Source organism: Chroicocephalus ridibundus, chromosome 1 (genome assembly GCF_963924245.1).
Source record: "Chroicocephalus ridibundus chromosome 1, bChrRid1.1, whole genome shotgun sequence".
In the NCBI taxonomy this organism is placed as follows: domain Eukaryota; kingdom Metazoa; phylum Chordata; class Aves; order Charadriiformes; family Laridae; genus Chroicocephalus; species Chroicocephalus ridibundus.
Window position 1 is genome coordinate 119,408,429 of NC_086284.1, and position 17,165 is coordinate 119,425,593.

General features: G+C 42.5%; 1 protein-coding gene across 5 annotated transcripts in view; it reads right to left on the reverse strand.

The window, feature by feature from the left end:
- Positions 1-15,158, reverse strand: part of EPHA6 (EPH receptor A6) — a 527,645-nt gene extending 512,487 nt beyond the window's left edge. Inside the window, exon 1 of one of the 5 annotated variants that reach the window (XR_010072880.1) lies at positions 14,282-15,158. Coding sequence is in view for 4 of the 5 variants with exons in the window: in XM_063348777.1 (XP_063204847.1) it covers positions 14,282-14,384 (103 nt within the window). In the remaining variant the exon portion in view is untranslated. The remainder of the gene's footprint in view (positions 1-14,281) is intronic. The other 4 variants (XM_063348777.1, XM_063348795.1, XM_063348787.1 and 1 more) reach the window with 4 other exon arrangements.
- Between the last annotated feature and the right edge of the window lie 2,007 nt (positions 15,159-17,165).

Below are 17,165 nucleotides of genomic sequence, written 5' to 3' on the forward strand. Positions count from 1 at the left end.
ACTTGGCACCCTGAAAAGAGCGTGGCTCTGTATTCTTTGCACCCTCCCTTGGGGTATTTATATACACTGATAAGATCCCCTCAAGCCTTCTCTTCTCTAGGCTAAACAGTCCCAGCTCTCTCAGCCTTTCCTCACAGGAGAGATGCTCCAGTCCCTTTATCACCTCCATGGCGCTTCTCTGGACTGTCTCCACTATGTCCCTCTCTTCTGTGCTAAGGAGCTCAAAACTGGACACAATACTCCAGGTGTGGCCTCACCAGTGCTGAGCAGAGGGGAGGGATCACCTCCCTCAACCTGCTGGCAACACTTTGCTTAATGCAGACCAGGATACCATTTGCCTTGGTGTCCTCACCAAGGTCCTTTTCTGCCAAGTGCTTTCCAGCTGGGTGGTCCCTAGCATATACTGGTGCATAGGGTTGTTCCTCCCCACATGGAGGACTTGGCACTTCCCTTTGTTGAACTTCACGAGGTTCCTGTCAGTTCATTCCTCCAGCTTGTCAAGGCTCCTCTGGATGGCAGCATGACCCTCTGGCATATCAGCCACTCAGTTTTATGTCATCAGCAGTCTTGCTGAAGGTGCACTCAAACTGCAAAAGTGGGTTTTAAATAAAAATACAAAAAAATGCAGATACCAAAGAATCTTCAGTTCTTGAGCAGTAATAACAACACAGTTAACTTTCCAAACTATTATTTGTAAAAGAAAAAGGTATTTATTGTAATTGGAAGGCAGAGAGGCAGGGTTAACAAACCTCTTGGGACTTTTCAGTCACTTTGACTTATGAACTGGAAAAGGCTTAAATTTTTGCAAAGGCCAATTGGGTGAAAAGATCCATTTGGTAATCCTGTTGAGGGCGGCAGAAGTACTGTTCTGCACTAAAAACTGACTAGGAGGCAAAATGAAATAGGAATAAACAGCTAGATATTGTTGACAAAAACTACATAGCAAGACAAAACAATGCTCTACATTGGGATTACTGTTTGATATATTTATTAAATGGAAAGGAAGTAACTAAAGATCATGATCCTCACTCACTTCACCCTTAAAAAGAATGCAAGTCAGGTACAACTATGCTTAAATTGCAGCAGAGTAAAACAAGTGTATGGAGGAAGGCAGGACAGAAAATCAGTTCATAAATTATTTTGCACTCATCTAAACATTCAAACAATTCAGAATTTCATATAAGAAAAAAAAAATTAAACAAATTAGGTTCTGCATAAGACAAACTAGATTATAAAACATTCAGCCCTCCAGGCTAAAGCCTGAACAATCAGATGAGCTAGATGGTAATTTGTTCATTAACCTTTACAATATATGTACCATGATCCACCTGAACCAAGAATGGAGGTACAGATGCAAATCAGGAAGAAGACTGCCTGTTGTCAGTAAATTTTAACATTATCTATGTGCAGTTCTAAATATCAACATGTAATCAAGCCTAATCTATTATTGATGTTCTTTTTTGTTTTCAAAATATCCATCTGTGGCACCAATTTCCATCAGCTTTTATTTCTTGAGGCACATCTCAAGTATAAAATATATCAGACTATATCTGTTAAAAATAATTCCTTAATTTGCTCTAATATGATGGAAACCCACTAATACTAAGGCTTCAGGACATTACTTAAGATCAAAACTACTTGTTACAAAATTATTAAGGAAAATTATTATTAGTAAAGTGAATAGGCTAAGCATTACTGAAACTTTTAATATACTGTGGCAACAACAGGTGTGCCATGAGAAAAGGAACAAAATGGGAAGCCAGCTACAAGTGTGACCTCCACTCCAACTACAGTTATGGCTCATGTTACTTAACTCTCTCATCTTACAATTTAGTTTTTTGTCTTTTCAACATTTTACAAACTAAAATATTCTGTGTCAAACCCTATGTTTGAAGTAGACTTCTACAAAAAAATTCAAACAAAACTGTTTGAACATTTCCAAGAGTGAAATAAGGGAAAATATGTTTTGCATCTTTACTTAAAGAACACTAGCATTTCTGTGATTTGAACCATCTTGATAGACATTCACTGATGTCCTTTGCTATAAATTCACACTTAGCCAAGCAGAACTTGTTCGCTACAGTAATTTGAAATTTTGGCATTGCCAAAGCTTATCTATACTTAGCGCATTCCATCCTTAACAGACTCTGTGTGTCATTTGACTGTGCTGTTATTGCTACCACAGAGCAACTAAGCATACTCCATACTAAGATTGAGAGGCTGAACAAGATAGTCCTTTCATTGTATCTTCTGGCTTCCAAGTCAACAAGTACAGAAAGCTTTCATCAGTATTCTCTCATGTCATTCTGAGCTCAGAGAGACAGAAGGACAAGGGAGACAAACATCGCAAATAACAGGCAGCAAAATGAGGCATGCAGCCAGGAGAAAAAAAAAATAAAAAAGGAAGTTGTGGGCACTGATGGACAGAAGCCATCTAGCAGAAGAATAAGGTTAAGAACGGTAAAAAGAGGAAAGAAAGCAAAGGACAATTGAAGTGATAAAAAGAGCCAAAGAATGGGAGATCATGACCATTAGAGCTCTTATGCAACCTAGAGAGGACAACCCTGGTCTGTTACCTGAAAATTAACTTATTTTACTTGCAAGTTTCAAAAGTCCTTTGCTGCTTAACATAATCTACTGGCAAGGTGCACGCCTTCATTACCGTCTAATGCTTATGCCATGGAAGATGGCCTCCTTCTTGCCTTAAGTAATTCAGATCATTTAGTAGAGGATTACACTGTCAATCTAAATAAACCATCATCCTATGTGAATGATATGTGAAGAGGGAGAGAAAAAAATGAACTTTGAAAAATATAAAACTTGCAGTAAGAAAGGAAATTGTGTATTAGCTACATTTCTACACTAATCCCATTAAGTCCCACACTTAAAAGTTAGGAAAAGACAGATGGAAGTAGTCACTATGGCTCACCGTCTACATCAAAGACAGCTGGGGGAGTCAAACAGCTCCACGGGCCACCTGCCCAAGGCTTCTGCTGTGGGACTGAAGCCTTGACTTCAGGAAGGCTGTTAAGAGACCAGGTACACAAAATGGCAAGAAAGTTTCAGATCTTTAATTTGTGCAGTACCAATACACTTCACCTGCAGTCAACATTTTGACAAACTGAGTTTTGATGTATCATGGATGTTTAAAATAGGAATAAAATATTCCTAGCAGAGAACAACTTGGCTATGTACAGGCAGAAAAAAATAACAATGAGTTTAGCTGAAGACTACATTGAAAACCAAGGTGTTGTATCTACCTCTGCCACCTACCTCGGAGAACGTGAAAAATTAATTCCTTGGAATATGCAGTGGGTGTCACAAACTGGTCACCTAAGCTAAAAGCTTTGGCCTTTAACTCTTCTCCTTAGTTCACTGGCCACAGAAGGCCTGCTCAAAAAAATACTGTGAAAAATACTAGTTTTGAAGAGATTCAACTCTGAAGAAATAACTCTGCCTGCAGCCTTATGTTTGCACAGAGCCATGTATTAAACAATGGCAACAACAAACGTTAGACCCTTCCAACCAAGAGCATTCATTTCTCTGCGCTAGACGAGATGCCCTTTAGATAGTCTATAAAAAAATGGAGTATATGATAACATCATTATATTCATCTGCATCTAGGGGAACCATTAACGTGACATGGAATACCATCTGATTTCCTGGTAACTTTTACAATCCCAGACTTCTCCAGAAGCCGTTTTTATACAATATCTCTCTCTAGTAGACCTTTTTTCTTTGTGCAGTGTACACAATCATTCCTCTTCCTTTGAATACAGCGCTTCTTTATCATTTCCAAAATACACCATTTTCAAAAGGCAAATTCTTACCCTTAGCATGAGATGTTTCTCTAGATTTCTTACAGAAGTAAATTAAGCTAATTCTTTCTGAAATTCTTGGTCTGGAAATCTGTAATTTAATGATTTTTTTTATCATATACCAAAACCACAGGGTAAACATTCCTACTGTTTTCTCAGCAGCAACAGAGTTTGTGTTTCCATCGCATCTGATGGCAGTCTGAGTGCGGGTTTGGCTGAGAAGCTCATGTGTGCCACACTTTTCATCATGTTTCTTCATTCCTACATACTATCAGTATTCATATTTACCTAAATTAAATGTTCCTCTAAGAAATAAAGTCCACTAAACTGAATGATTAAATCTAACATAACCCTCTGAGTGGGTGTTCCTGCTCTATCATTCTGGCATCTAAGCATTTAACTTCAGCAATACAAACAAAAGCAATCTAACAGAAACAAAGGTTTTTACATTTCCCTTCCTTTCCCCTTCAAAAATCTTCAGCAGCCAGACACAACCGAGTTATGAAGGACTATGCAATTTTATATGGTCCCACTTTGTTTAGCAGAAAGTGCTCGATTCAAACCACATTTTGAAATATGAATCCCTCATCCAAACGCTTTTCATGCAATCAATTTCCAGCCACAAAGATGGGGAGCACTACAGAAAAAAAAAAGCTAGGTCTCCTTTCATACTTTAATATGTCCAAAATATATTTGAACAATTTAATTCTAAATTTTAGCAGAATCTTTCCTATAGAATTTGATTTTAAAACAGCAGCTGGAACCCACTGGGAAAACTGGCCTGGGAAATTTCAAAGAGATAATCACTTTTACCAAGATTAAAATGCTAGTGCATTATTTTTTGGAATGCTTTCTAATTCATTCTTTTAGTCCTTTATTTTAAGCTAAGAAGCAACCAGCAGCCAGAGAATACAAATTACAGCAGCAAGTGCACTCTAACCAAGGGTCCCCAGCCAAGACAAATCACTCATTACATGCATCAATGATACTGTTTGCTATATGTGACTTTTCCCCTTTTGTTCTAGGTGCAGAAGCCATTAAATGGATTGAGACAGTAGAGCTCCCAGTAAATATACCTTTTACTATGTCCTCATTCTGTGTGTGTACCTTCACAGTGGTTTGTTACAGATGGTGCCAACTGCCCACCTTTCTTTTTGCAGAGAAGTGACACAGCACTGATTTTATTCTAAGCTAAAACCGGTATAATTTCAAAAACCTGTTGGCATGAAGGAATGCCGTATTACAAATGCAGTTAACATATCCGTACCTTAAAATGTTCACTCTGAATTGTTACGCTTATGTTAGTGCTTCCCACATAAGAATTGCCTGTGCTACCTAACAGAGCTGCAGAGATCTACAATGAGCTGCTGTGCATCTAGCCCTCATTAATCTGGTATTACTCTTTTTGGAGAACCTGTCAGCAGACAGTAGATACCTTCAAAGACTGTCTGGAATTCCGTCAACTTAGAACAAATAAAACCACCTCTCTTAAGAGGAAAAAATGCTATTGGTTCTTAAACATCTACTTAAACACAAACCAAGAATTTATATTAAAATCAAGAGTATTACACCTTTAAATTCTTGTTTCTTCCTAGAAACTTTAAGTAGAATCTTAAAAGCATAAATTCATACAACATGCAGGACAGTGGAAGAGGGAAAAATGGAAAGTGGGTGAAAGGAAAAAAGAAAGACCTTTTCCATGTTTCTTACGCTGGAACTGTTTTGTACCAGCTGGCACAAGGAGGAGAGATGCATAGATACAGGCCAGCCCTGGTCATACATCCTCCCCTACAGCAGCATCTGGGAGAGCGTGTGGGGGCTTCTCTGTTGCACCAGCTCCCCTCAACCCCCATGTTTCCCAGAAGAGTATTTGAAGCAACATTAACACTAGAGTTACAGAAATGATAAGGGTCAGGAAGCTGGTGACCAAGTGAATGAAGCTTGGCTTTCTCTGGTGGGGAATACAAACAAAATCAGGATTTAATCTTTCCTCAACATTTCAGTTTGCTTCCTTCTTCGCTTAGAGACAAATCACAGTAACACAGGACTTTGAAACAAGGTGTGAGGTTTGGCAGAGAACTACATGTGGGGGGAGTTATGGATAAAAGCTTGAAAACATTGGGATCATTTAAAACAAATTTTGTAATTTCCTATTCCTTACAGATTTTCAGAGAACAGGGAAAAGATTCAAATTTAAAATTCTTTGATTCACCTTGTTTCAGGTCTGTGTTTGACATTCACACAGTTTATTTTACCTTGTGTTATATCATTAAGATTTTTTTAACAATGAAATGTTTATAGGGTTTTGAATCAAGATTTCAGAATTATTGTTAACCATGAGCTTCACCTTTTTATATTTAGAGACAAAATACATTTTAAATCCTCAGATTATTCTTATTTTCAATCTATATATAATTTCCTCATACAATAATTTTTTTTAATTTAAAAAAATTGACCCTACTGGACAGTAAAAAATGTCAGTCAAAAATACTACAGCATTTTTTAAGATAGTGTTAGATTAAAGATCAAAATATCCCTACTTTCTTTAAATACACATAATAATTATTGAGGTTTTATGTGTTTAGAATGTGAATAGATTCAAAAAGCAAAGTAATAGTATCTGTTGGCTTAAAGGTTGAGGCATACTCCAACATACTGAAAAACCATTGTTTAAAGAGCAGAAAACTATTTGTACTGTATATAAAGCTAGGGAAAAAAACACCCATGCGTTGTTTGGGTGGTATTTTCTTACTATCTAATAAAAGTATCTAAAGCATCATAAAAATACCTTCATTGATTAAAATTAATAAATCTGTATTAAATTATCAAGGTATTCAGGGTTTTGGCGCTCTTGGGCTTTTGTGTTTTTTGTTGTATTTTGGGGTTTTTTTTTACAGGATGATAGAACTTAGTCCAAATGCAGAGATCCAAGTACATAAGTGATAAAAATGCGAACATACAGAAGTATTATGTTGTGGGGGTGAGACAATTAAAGCAGCAAAATTTTGCTACTGACTAAGAAAAACTTCAGGGGTGTTTGTTTTGTGTTTTGTTGGGATGGTTTGGTGTTTTTTTGGCGGGGGGGGGAGGTGTTTGCTTGTGTATTTTTTTTTTAATACAATGGATTAGCAAGCTTCAGATATCCATATAAAACATGCGGTTGATTTAAAGACAAGATTGGTCTCTAAAATTAGTACTTACGTTACAAATGGGTGCTAGATTAATTGAAGTGACTTCTCTTTAATGCCTACCTATTTTGAACAGGCTTGTTCTTAGACATGGGAAAGATGAACAGCCTACCTACACAAAAAAAAAAAAAAAGGAGAAAGGTGTTGCAGGACTGATAATGAAAGCATCCTTGTAACTTGTACAAGGATCGCTACAATAAGTAGTAGACTGGGAGACTAAGGGGATTACAAGAGAAATGAACCAGATGAAGATAATTTTACTGTTAAATTTTAGAGGCAAAATTTTGTACAGTCTGGAAATATTCTGGCATTATTACAACAGAACACAGAGTGATGATTACTTTGAGAAATAAGTACAAAACCATAAAGAAATGTTTACAAACGCATTTTTAAAACCCTACAAATAAATAAGACAGACAGATCAATCGATCAATCGATCTTTAGGTTTTAATAGGTCATACAAACTTATTCCAAGTAAGAAAAAACAAACATTACTAGAAAAAAAATCTGAATTTTACACAAGTTGCCAACACAGAAGTTCACAAAACCAAAAATGATAAGGAAGTGTCACTCAACAATTAGTAAATAATCTAAGAGAAAGGCCTGGGGAATCATTTTCTCATAAAGTTGAGTAAGTTGATTTGTACAGACCAGAAAGAAATCCTGCAAACAATTTCATGTGTTTATCACGTAGCAAAAATCTTCTTTTCGGTAGCAATTCTCAGTTCCAACATCTTATCATAAAGATTGGCATACCAGGTCCAGAGGGACCTAGAAAAGCTAGAGAGGTGGGCCCAAGCAAACCTTATGAAGTTCAACAAGGCCAAGTGCAAGGTCGGGACAACCCTCGTTACCAATACAGGCTGGGGGACGATGTGATAGAGAGCAGCCCTGCAGAAAAGGACTTCGGGGTACTCGTGGATGAAAAGCTGGACATGAGCCAACGATGTGTGCTTGCAGCCCAGAAGGCCAATCGCATCCTGGGCTGCATCAAAAGAACCGTGGCCAGCACGTCGAGACAGGTGATTCTGCCCCTCTACTCTGCTGTCATGAGACCCCACCTGGAGTACTGTGTCCAGCTCTGGAACCCTCAGCACAAGAAGGACATGGACATGTTGAAGCAGGTCCAGAGGAGGGCCATGAAGATGAACCGAGGGCTGGAGCACCTCTCCTATGAAGACAGGCTGAGAGAGTTGGGGTTGTTCAGCCTGGAGAAGAGAAGGCTCCAGGAACACCTTATAGCGGCCTTCCAGTACCTGAAGGGGCCTATAAGAAAGCTGGGGAGGGGCTGTTTGCAAGAGCATGCAGCGATAGGACAAGGGGCAATGGTTTTAAGCTAGAGCAGGGTATGCTTAGACTAGACATTAGGAAGAAGTTCTTTACAATGAGGGTGGTGAGACACTGGCACAGGTTGCCCAGAGAGGTGGTGGAGGCCCCATCCCTGCAGACATTCAAGGCCAGGCTTGATGAGGCTCTGAGCGAGCTGATCTAGTTGAGGATGTCCCTGCTTACTGCAGGGGGGTTGGACTAGATGGCCTTTAAAGGTCCCCTTCCAAGCCAACACATTCTATGATTCTACGATTTACAAGTTCAAAAACAGCTTCTGAAGTTGTATTATTCACAACAGATATTTTTTTATTGACCTCTCCTGCATGGTAACATGGGTCATGGAGGTCAGAGTAGATTTTGGACAAATAATTTCTTTCCCTAGTTGTCTGCTTCCACACTATTTACCAGTCTCTCTCTCTGCCACAGAGCTCAGCATGTTAACAGGCACAACAAACAAAAGGCCAGTCCCTTCTTTGTGTCAATGTCAAGTTAGAGAAATCCAGTGATCCTAATGAAACATTCCATCTTACGCACACAGCTGGAATAAGAATAGATCCTAACATAGCTATGCGATAAAGGAACATAAGAACAATAAAATGATTCTTATATTGCACGTGTATCAGTTTCTAAATATCGCTAATCTGTTAATTGAGATTTTAAACATGTTAGACTTTTAATTTAAAAAACATAATTAGCCAACAAACTGGATATTAACTTACTCTATCTTACTGAAAAACAATTTACTGAACTTCTAGACTTTTCTAAAATTCTCAAGTGAGAACTCTAACATCAGATACCCTAATCAAACCATCAAGTACAGTTTAGATCTAACTAATTAGATCTAAAAATACATATCTGGAAACACGAAGGAGATTTCCATAAGAAAAAAAGAATACTAATTTACTGCATGCTTTTTCCTTCTCTCGTTTGTAAACTATTTGACTTGCCAAAAGAAGCGTTGTTTGGCCAAAAATTAACTGTTAAATTCATAGGAGGATAAGAATGGTCACTCTGGATCAAACACAAGGTATATCCAATCCAATACTAAAGGCCAGCTTGAGAGCAGACAGCGGCAGACACTTTGAAGAGGACTTCAGAAGAGTAGGCGCATGTAGGGCTCTCATCGTCCCCTCTGTGTTGGTGTCAGTCTGGTTTCTAAGAACTACGCTGGCTTGTTTCCTGACACAGGCAAAATGCTGGCTGAAACTGAAAACACCAATCTCTGAATAAATCATGAGAGATGGAAAAAACATTGCTCACTAACTGTGAACTATTCTCTTCAGTTTATTTTTCCATACTCCCTTATAAGCCTTAGCTTAAATTTTGACTAGCCTCCTTTCTCAACAAGGACAAATTGTATAGTTTAGGAAACACTTTAGTTCCTCTGTGGAGTCTTCACACCCTCAAATTACATAAGAACTTGGTTTTAACCTATATCTGCTTAAGCTATACATTTTTAAATTTTTAATATTTCCATACCAATCCTTCTTACTTGTCCAAAACAAATTAACAAAATATCCAAACAGCACTCAGTACTGCCAAATACAACACCAGGAATATATCATGAAGCATCTGTTTGTCTCATACTTATGGCATGTAAATCAAGGCTTTTGGATAAAAAGCCATTTCATGCATATCTACAACTGTAGAAGTTCTAAAGTCTTCATGATCACTCAAGTTTGGATATAGAACACATGGGTAAAAATGTTTTTTAAAATTTCTTAATAGCTTGAGAGTAAAATATTATTTCCCTCAAGGGAATTACACACTTCTACTGCAATGGTTTTGTTTATTTAATTTTCTCATTTTTCTGTAATGATGTAAATGCTCACAAAAAACTCTAGCTGGGCAACTGAACAGTGCAACCCACCAGGACGAGTACAATACAGGCATCAGCACAAGCACAGTACCTGAAGTGCTCAAAGAGAGATGCTCTAGCAGAGAAACATCAGACTCATTCAGAGAGTTCAGTCTCTACAGACACTTAGTCCTCGGTCTCCGTGTTGCTACAGGAAAATCCTAAGTGCTGTATTCAGGAAGAGTGCCTATCTGTGATGGATTACACTTATGTAAAAATAAATATGTGAATAACAATAAGCCAACTTCTCCGAACTGATGAATAACTCAAGGTCATTAGTAATCTGTCTGAGATTTTAATACCAGAATCAAAAAGCTTTATTACCTACTTTGAGCTACCCAATTTACATCAAGTGTAATCACTGTGAAAATAAAGGCTATACGAATTTCGGAACTGACATTTGACACTATTTCTTACCTCAATTTTTTTTTGTAAGAGAAAGAAAATGAATATAGGTGCCTTTTAGAAGGAAGCATAAAAAGACCAGCCTTGCATAACCTGACATGATGTATCGACACCTGGTAACTGAAAAAGCAACAACTTCCTTTTACAGTTCACCGATAGACATAAACACTATAAACTCCACAAATTCTATAGTTTACTTCATAAATTAATTGTCTGGTGACAGACAATGTCAGATACAGTTTGAAAGCAACTATAGTACAATAATTCCTGCTGGCTTACATATATGTGGAAACATATACGCATGCATGCTTAGCACAGGACACCAAACTGTTACCTGATGCAACCTTTATCTTAAAAGCTCATACATGTTTTGCACAAGGAAGTTCACAGCTCAGATGCTATTATCTGTATTTTCAGGTTTGAGAGTGTCCAATTCATTGCGTTCTGGCAACCAAACAGCAAACCTACAACAGAAGCTGAAATTTTGCATAATAATGCAACTTGTTCATAACTGGATGTCATGAACAACTAATGAAAATTTAGATGAACATGCAAGCACTCACTCTACACCATCAATTGATGCTGATGTTTCAAAGCAGTTCTGTTTCAGACTGCAGTGGTATGTTGTTCCTATGCAGCTCCACGGTCTTGCCTACCTACAGGGTCTTTCTTAGCAGTAAAAACTAGCCCTTGGCATGGTCATAATTTGTTTTTGAACTTACCACTCCATTAAGATGACTGAGTAAGTTCACTTCCCTGTCAACAGTACTGTTTCTGTTTGCCTTGCTACAGATACTGTAAGAAACCACGCATTGATTTACTGGATGATGAATGACAACCTAAGAGTCAACCTAAGAGAACTACACAAAAAAAAATATATCTTTTTGTTTGAGGAAAACAAGCAAAAAGATTAATTCCAACATAGTAATAACAAAATTTGTAAGACTGGAGTATACTAATTCTCTTAAAATCCCTCTTTAATAACAGGAAATAAACCATTAAGAATGAAGTGGAAGGGCTGTCTGTTTACCAAGTCAGATTAATAAACTTATTCCCCTTCCACCTTTTTTCCCCAAACAATCAAGAAACCCAAACAAAACATTCCTTTGCAATTTAGTATTAATGCTGGTGTGTTTGTAAATACAAAATAGAAGACCACATATATTAGATAGTAAAGGCAAGCTAAATTATAATTATTAATGAAAACCTAATAGTAATTAATGCAAACATGTTTCCAAGACGTACATTCTTAAAATATCACCTTGTGAAAGTTTAAGAGATTACTTTTTTTTCCATCAGTTAACTGCACAAGATTTCAAAAAATTCTTTACAGCTGGGATTCCAAATGTTAGTAACCAGCATTTTAAACTTACACATTTAAGAGTTTACAGAATGGGCAAATTCTTTACTGTAACAATTTTCTTTTATACAATTCCTGGATTTATAGAAAGTCATCGTTAAAAGTAAACTCTTTTGCTAGCATTTTATTAATTGGATGGGGTGTGCGTTTTGAAGCACCTGTATTAATTCAGCAAATTTTCAGTCACATGTGTTTTGTTGAGTTACACTTATTGTTTGACTTCTATGGTACAACGACAGTAACAAAGATAAGAGGTTGCTCATTTTATTGGAAGTTTTGAAACAGGTGCAGAAAGAGAAGTTATTCACAAGTTAGTCTATGCAGCCAATGCCTCAGTACCTGAACTTGTTGGGAAAAGTTACATCAACATCAAAAAGCCTCTTCATCCTTGACAGACCTTTCTTTGGTCTAAACTGTTAACTGTAACTATTTTTCCCATTTTTCATCTGCTTTTTAAAACACTATTTAAACATTACTAATGTAATCCCAGGAATCTCAAATACTAGTTTAGAAACCTAATCTAACAGGCATTACTTAATAAAAATTCTTTACCTTTGATGCATATACTGTGTCTTGGTTATTCTACAACACAGCGAACAGAGTTTTTTAAACCTCCTTTATGTCTCTTGTTAGGCCTTGCGGTAATGTAGCAGACATTAGCATGCACTAATGAGAGTGACATAAAAGGAAAACTGTGTTGTGCTACTATGAAAATCTGATGTCTTCTAACACATGAGTAAGTGCGAATTCTAATACAGCACTGATATGACTGTATGTTATACAATCACAAACTGAAATTAATCATCACATTTAGTGTAGAAGAGGTAAAGGAATAATTCTAACATGGAACGTCCCTGCCATAACTGACCCTGATTGCTCAATGTATTTGTGGCCGTACTATCATATTTCCCTTTTTCTATATATTTTATCTCTCTTCTTACTGTTACCCATATGGATACAACAGTGAAAACGGACTGTAAAACAGAAGTGTGAAAAAATACGACCTATATATCTGATAGTACTCCACGACTAAAACCAGTTTGTTTTCTCTGATCATTAGTTTCCACCATAGCTATTTTCAACGCTCCTTTCAATAACAGTGGGTAAAATAATTCCTGTCAGAAGCAACATTTAGAGCTACCTTTCAGTTCCCATATATTCATTCATGTCATACTAAAACCCCAATAGATGAAATCTAAATTGTACAAAAATAATACTAAAAGTAGGGAAGACTCTCCTGATTTAGGAATAAATACATCCTACATCCTCCACAACTTAAGTGGAAGGACATACATTAAACAGGAAATGCTGAATGCTGAAGTTAAGGAAAGGCTCAGCTCTATCCAGATGTTCCATAACATATAACATGATGTTTCACAATCAGTTATGGGTTTTTTTTCAGTTCTTCCTAACCAAATTTGATATCCTCTGGGTGTGCTATGCATTTTTATTTTTATTTTCCTAAAAAGGATGATTCCCTTCTTAATCCAGAGGCATTTTTCTTGAATACAGACATTACAACCTAAAGAATTAAACTACTGTCTTCGGTAAGACCTGATGAGCATGCACCTGCGGCAAAGACTTTAAATGGGATTTTTTTCGGACAATCAGACAGTAGCCCGTAAAAATTAGGTGTTAAGGACGGTCAGGCACCTCTGCACAGTTCGCTGACGAGCAGCAATTTCTCTTAACAGGCGGTGAGCTCTCTCAAACCCATTCTGAAGGCGCTTTGCGTTCGGCAGGAGTCAAGTAAACCTTAAAACCGCTTTTCAAGTTAAAAAGATGCTACCGCTCCATCTCACCGGGAGGCAACTTTCGGTTACCTGCTCTTCAAGCAGCTCAGCCACAAACCCCGCCGCCCCGGGGTGGCTGTTTGAGAGCCCCGCCGTTACCTCCCTGCCCCCGGCGCCGCTCGGCGAGGGACGGCACCTCGCCCCTCTCGGGGACGCGGCCCGGGCAGGGGGGTTGGCAGCAGAGACACCCTCGCCCCCCCGCCCCCGGCTTCCCTCTCGCCAAACACCCAACTTTGGCGGGGCCGCGGGCACAGGCGGCAGGAGGGGGTGGTCGCCGGGCGGTGACCGGCCGCCGCGCCCGTCCCCGCACTCCCTCTGCCCCCTCAGCGCGCCGAGCTACCGAGAGGGGCCGGCGGGACCACCGCAAGCGGCCGTCGGGCGCCACAACGCCCCGACGCCCCGCTGCCCCGGGCCGGGCACAGGTGCGGACGCCCCCTCCCCGCCGGCCCCTCGCATCCCGGGGCCGCCAGAAAGTTGTCGGTAGCCTGCCCTCCCCGGCCCGCACCCCCGAGCGCCGCGGCCGCCCTTACCGTGGTTGCTGCCGACGTGACCGGCGGCGGCGGGGCGCGCTGTCAGCAGGGGGAGGAAGAGGCCGACTCTCCAGAGCAATCCCCTCACCTCACAACACCCCATGGCTGGTGCCCGCCGAGCGCCCCGCGTCCTCGGCCCGCCGAGGCTCCCCGTCCTCCTTCAGGCCGGCGGGGAACGCCGCCGCGGCTCCCCCGCCCGCCGCCCCAGCGGGGTCCGGTGCGGCCCGGCGGGTTGCGCTGCCTGCACTGCCGCCGGGGGCTCCCCGGGCCGGGCCGGGCGCATCCACCAGCGGGGTCCTGGGGCACGGCGGCGGTCCGGAGGGCGAGGGCGGGAGCCCCCGCTGCCGCCCTGCCGTGAGGGGCGGCGGCGCTGGGAGCCCGGAGAGCTCCGGCAACTTCGAAGCGGCGGCGGCGGCGGCGGCGGCGGGAGGGGTCGCGCCCCGCTCCCTCCGCCGGCTTCGGCCGGCGGCACCTTCAGCCCCTCAGAAGCGCCCCCGGCAGCTTCATCAGCCTCCTCCGCAGGAGCAGCCTCCTCCCCCGTCCGCGCCGCACGGCCCCCCGCATCCCCGGCCGGAGGCAGCGCCGAGGGGGCTTCAGTTTGCCACGGCGGAGCGCCTCGCCCCCGCCGCCGAGCTCCCGAGGCGGGCAGAGGGAGAAGGGCCGGGCGCCTCCTTCACGCTCCCGAAGGCATCAAGGAAACTTGCGGGGCAGCATCCCCGCCGCTCGCCCCTCTCAGTCTCTGTCTCTCCCCCCTCTCTGCCGCGGAGCAATCAGAAACCAGGCGGCTCTGGTGTGATGTTCGCTGCTCCCTCCCGGTTTGCGTGCCGCCCAGCCGCCTGCAGTTCGTTTTTGGTTTTTTTTTTTTGGTGGTGGTGGTGGTGGTGCCGCCGCCGCCTCTCCCCTGCCGCCTGCGGAGCGATCGCCCCCACCGGCGCGGCCGCGGGGCCGCCCCGCCTGCGCCCAGCCCGGCGGGTGGCGGGTGCGCCGGGAGGCCAGCGCGGCCCCGCGCCGGGGGGCGCTCCGGGCACAAGGCGCCGCCGCCAGCCAACGGGCGGCGGGGCGGGCGGGAGTGGGAGAGCCGTTGGAGCGGCGGCGGCGGTGGCGGCGGCGGCCCCTCCTCAGCCGCCCCTCCTGAGGGGAGCGCGGTGCGGTGCCGGGCGTGAGGCGGGCGAGGGAGAAGCGCCCCCCTCGCCTCGCCGCTGCCGGCAGCCCGCAGGTCAAATGCGGCCGGTTCGGCGCTAGAGGGGGTTAGTTGACAAGGGAAGGGGGGGAAAAAACAACCGGGCCCCGGCCGGTGCGCTCGGCTCGGGAAGGGCCACGGCGGCGGGGCTTCGCCGTTTAAAGGTGGGCGGGATGCGGGGCGGGGGCTGTGCCCTGCCCTGCCCTGGCGGCGCCGGCCCGGGCCTCCACCGGCTGGTAGCGGCGTGGGGGTCTCGCAGGAGAAGGCGGGGGCGTCACTAACCGGCGGGAGAGGCGGCGGCTGCCGGCTGGGAGCCGCTTCCTAAAGTTACGCCGAGGGGGTGTTTGGGGCTTTTTCTTTTTTTCTTTTTTTTTTTTTTTTTTAATTTCTCAGTCAGGAAATAGGCGGTTGTGCAGGGCTGGCGGTGGGGAAGGCGGGTCGGGCAGGGAGGTGGCGGTGTGTGTGTCCCGGTGGGACCTGCCGGCCCTGTGAGCGCCCCCCGCCCCGGCCAGGCCTCGGCGGTTGGCGGCTGGGACGGGACGGGACGGGACGGGACGGGACGGGACGGGAGGGGCTGGCGGTGGAGGTGCCGCCCTTGGAGCACATCTCAGGCGCCCGGGTCCCTCTCGGTTGTTTAATTCGTCCAGCATTTCCGTTTCTGGATTTGCGCGAAGGCAGAAAAAACCAAAAACCCACCCCACAGGAAGATCCTCATATCCGTATTTCTGAATGTGAGTTCCTAAAATCAGGTGTCTAAATCCACACCTCAGAGATAAACAGCTGTCTGATTCCCAAGGTTTCTGAGTGTTCCACAAATCCCATTGAATGCAATGGGTAATGCAACTACAAGATTTTGCAGCAGAGAATATCAAAGTTCCTGCTGAGGTGCCTAAACAGGTGCTCAGAGAAGCTGTATATGGAAATAATTACTTCATAATGCAAGAATAAAGAATATTTTTTAAAAATATTATTTTACGGATTATTTTCAAAGGAAGTGTTCAACAAAGCCAACACAGAAATATATATTTGGGATTTTTTAGAGGCATTTTTTCAGATTACAGCGGGCCTACAATAATGCAATATTTCCCATATTTAGCTGTATTAACAACGTCCTATAATGAAATGAACCTTTATTCACAAAGAAGGTTAACAGGAAAAGCTTCAGGAAATATTTTTAAATAGCAAACAAGTCATTAGTATTTTGCCTTAGGTTCATGGGGGAGGTAAAAGGAGAAAAGTTTAATTTTGGAATTTGGGGGTTGGACTAGATGACCTTTAAAGGTCCCTTCCAACCCAAACTATTCCATGATTCTATGTGTCCCAATACTGTTCTGTTTTAGAATTAACACGGTCAAGAAGGGAAGTAGCACTGATATTACAAGGCTAGCTTTTTGGTGTAATGGGTGAGAATTCAGATTTTTCTTCTGCTCTAATTCTTGGCTCAGTAGTAAGATGCTTCCCAACCAGACTGACAGAAAAAAATTAGCGCAGGACATATAAAGGCCCCCCAAATTAAGATGAGTCATTTGCACCCTGCGGATTATCAATACCACTGCTTGGCTGCAGCCTCTGAAAAAGACTTTTTGTGTGTTAATTTGCACAGCAAAAGTAAAGTGACAGTCTGCTGTTGCATGGTACAGGTTTGGGGTTTTTATAATAAGCTTTCCTCAGACAGCCCTAGTAACATGTGTGTGTATATATATA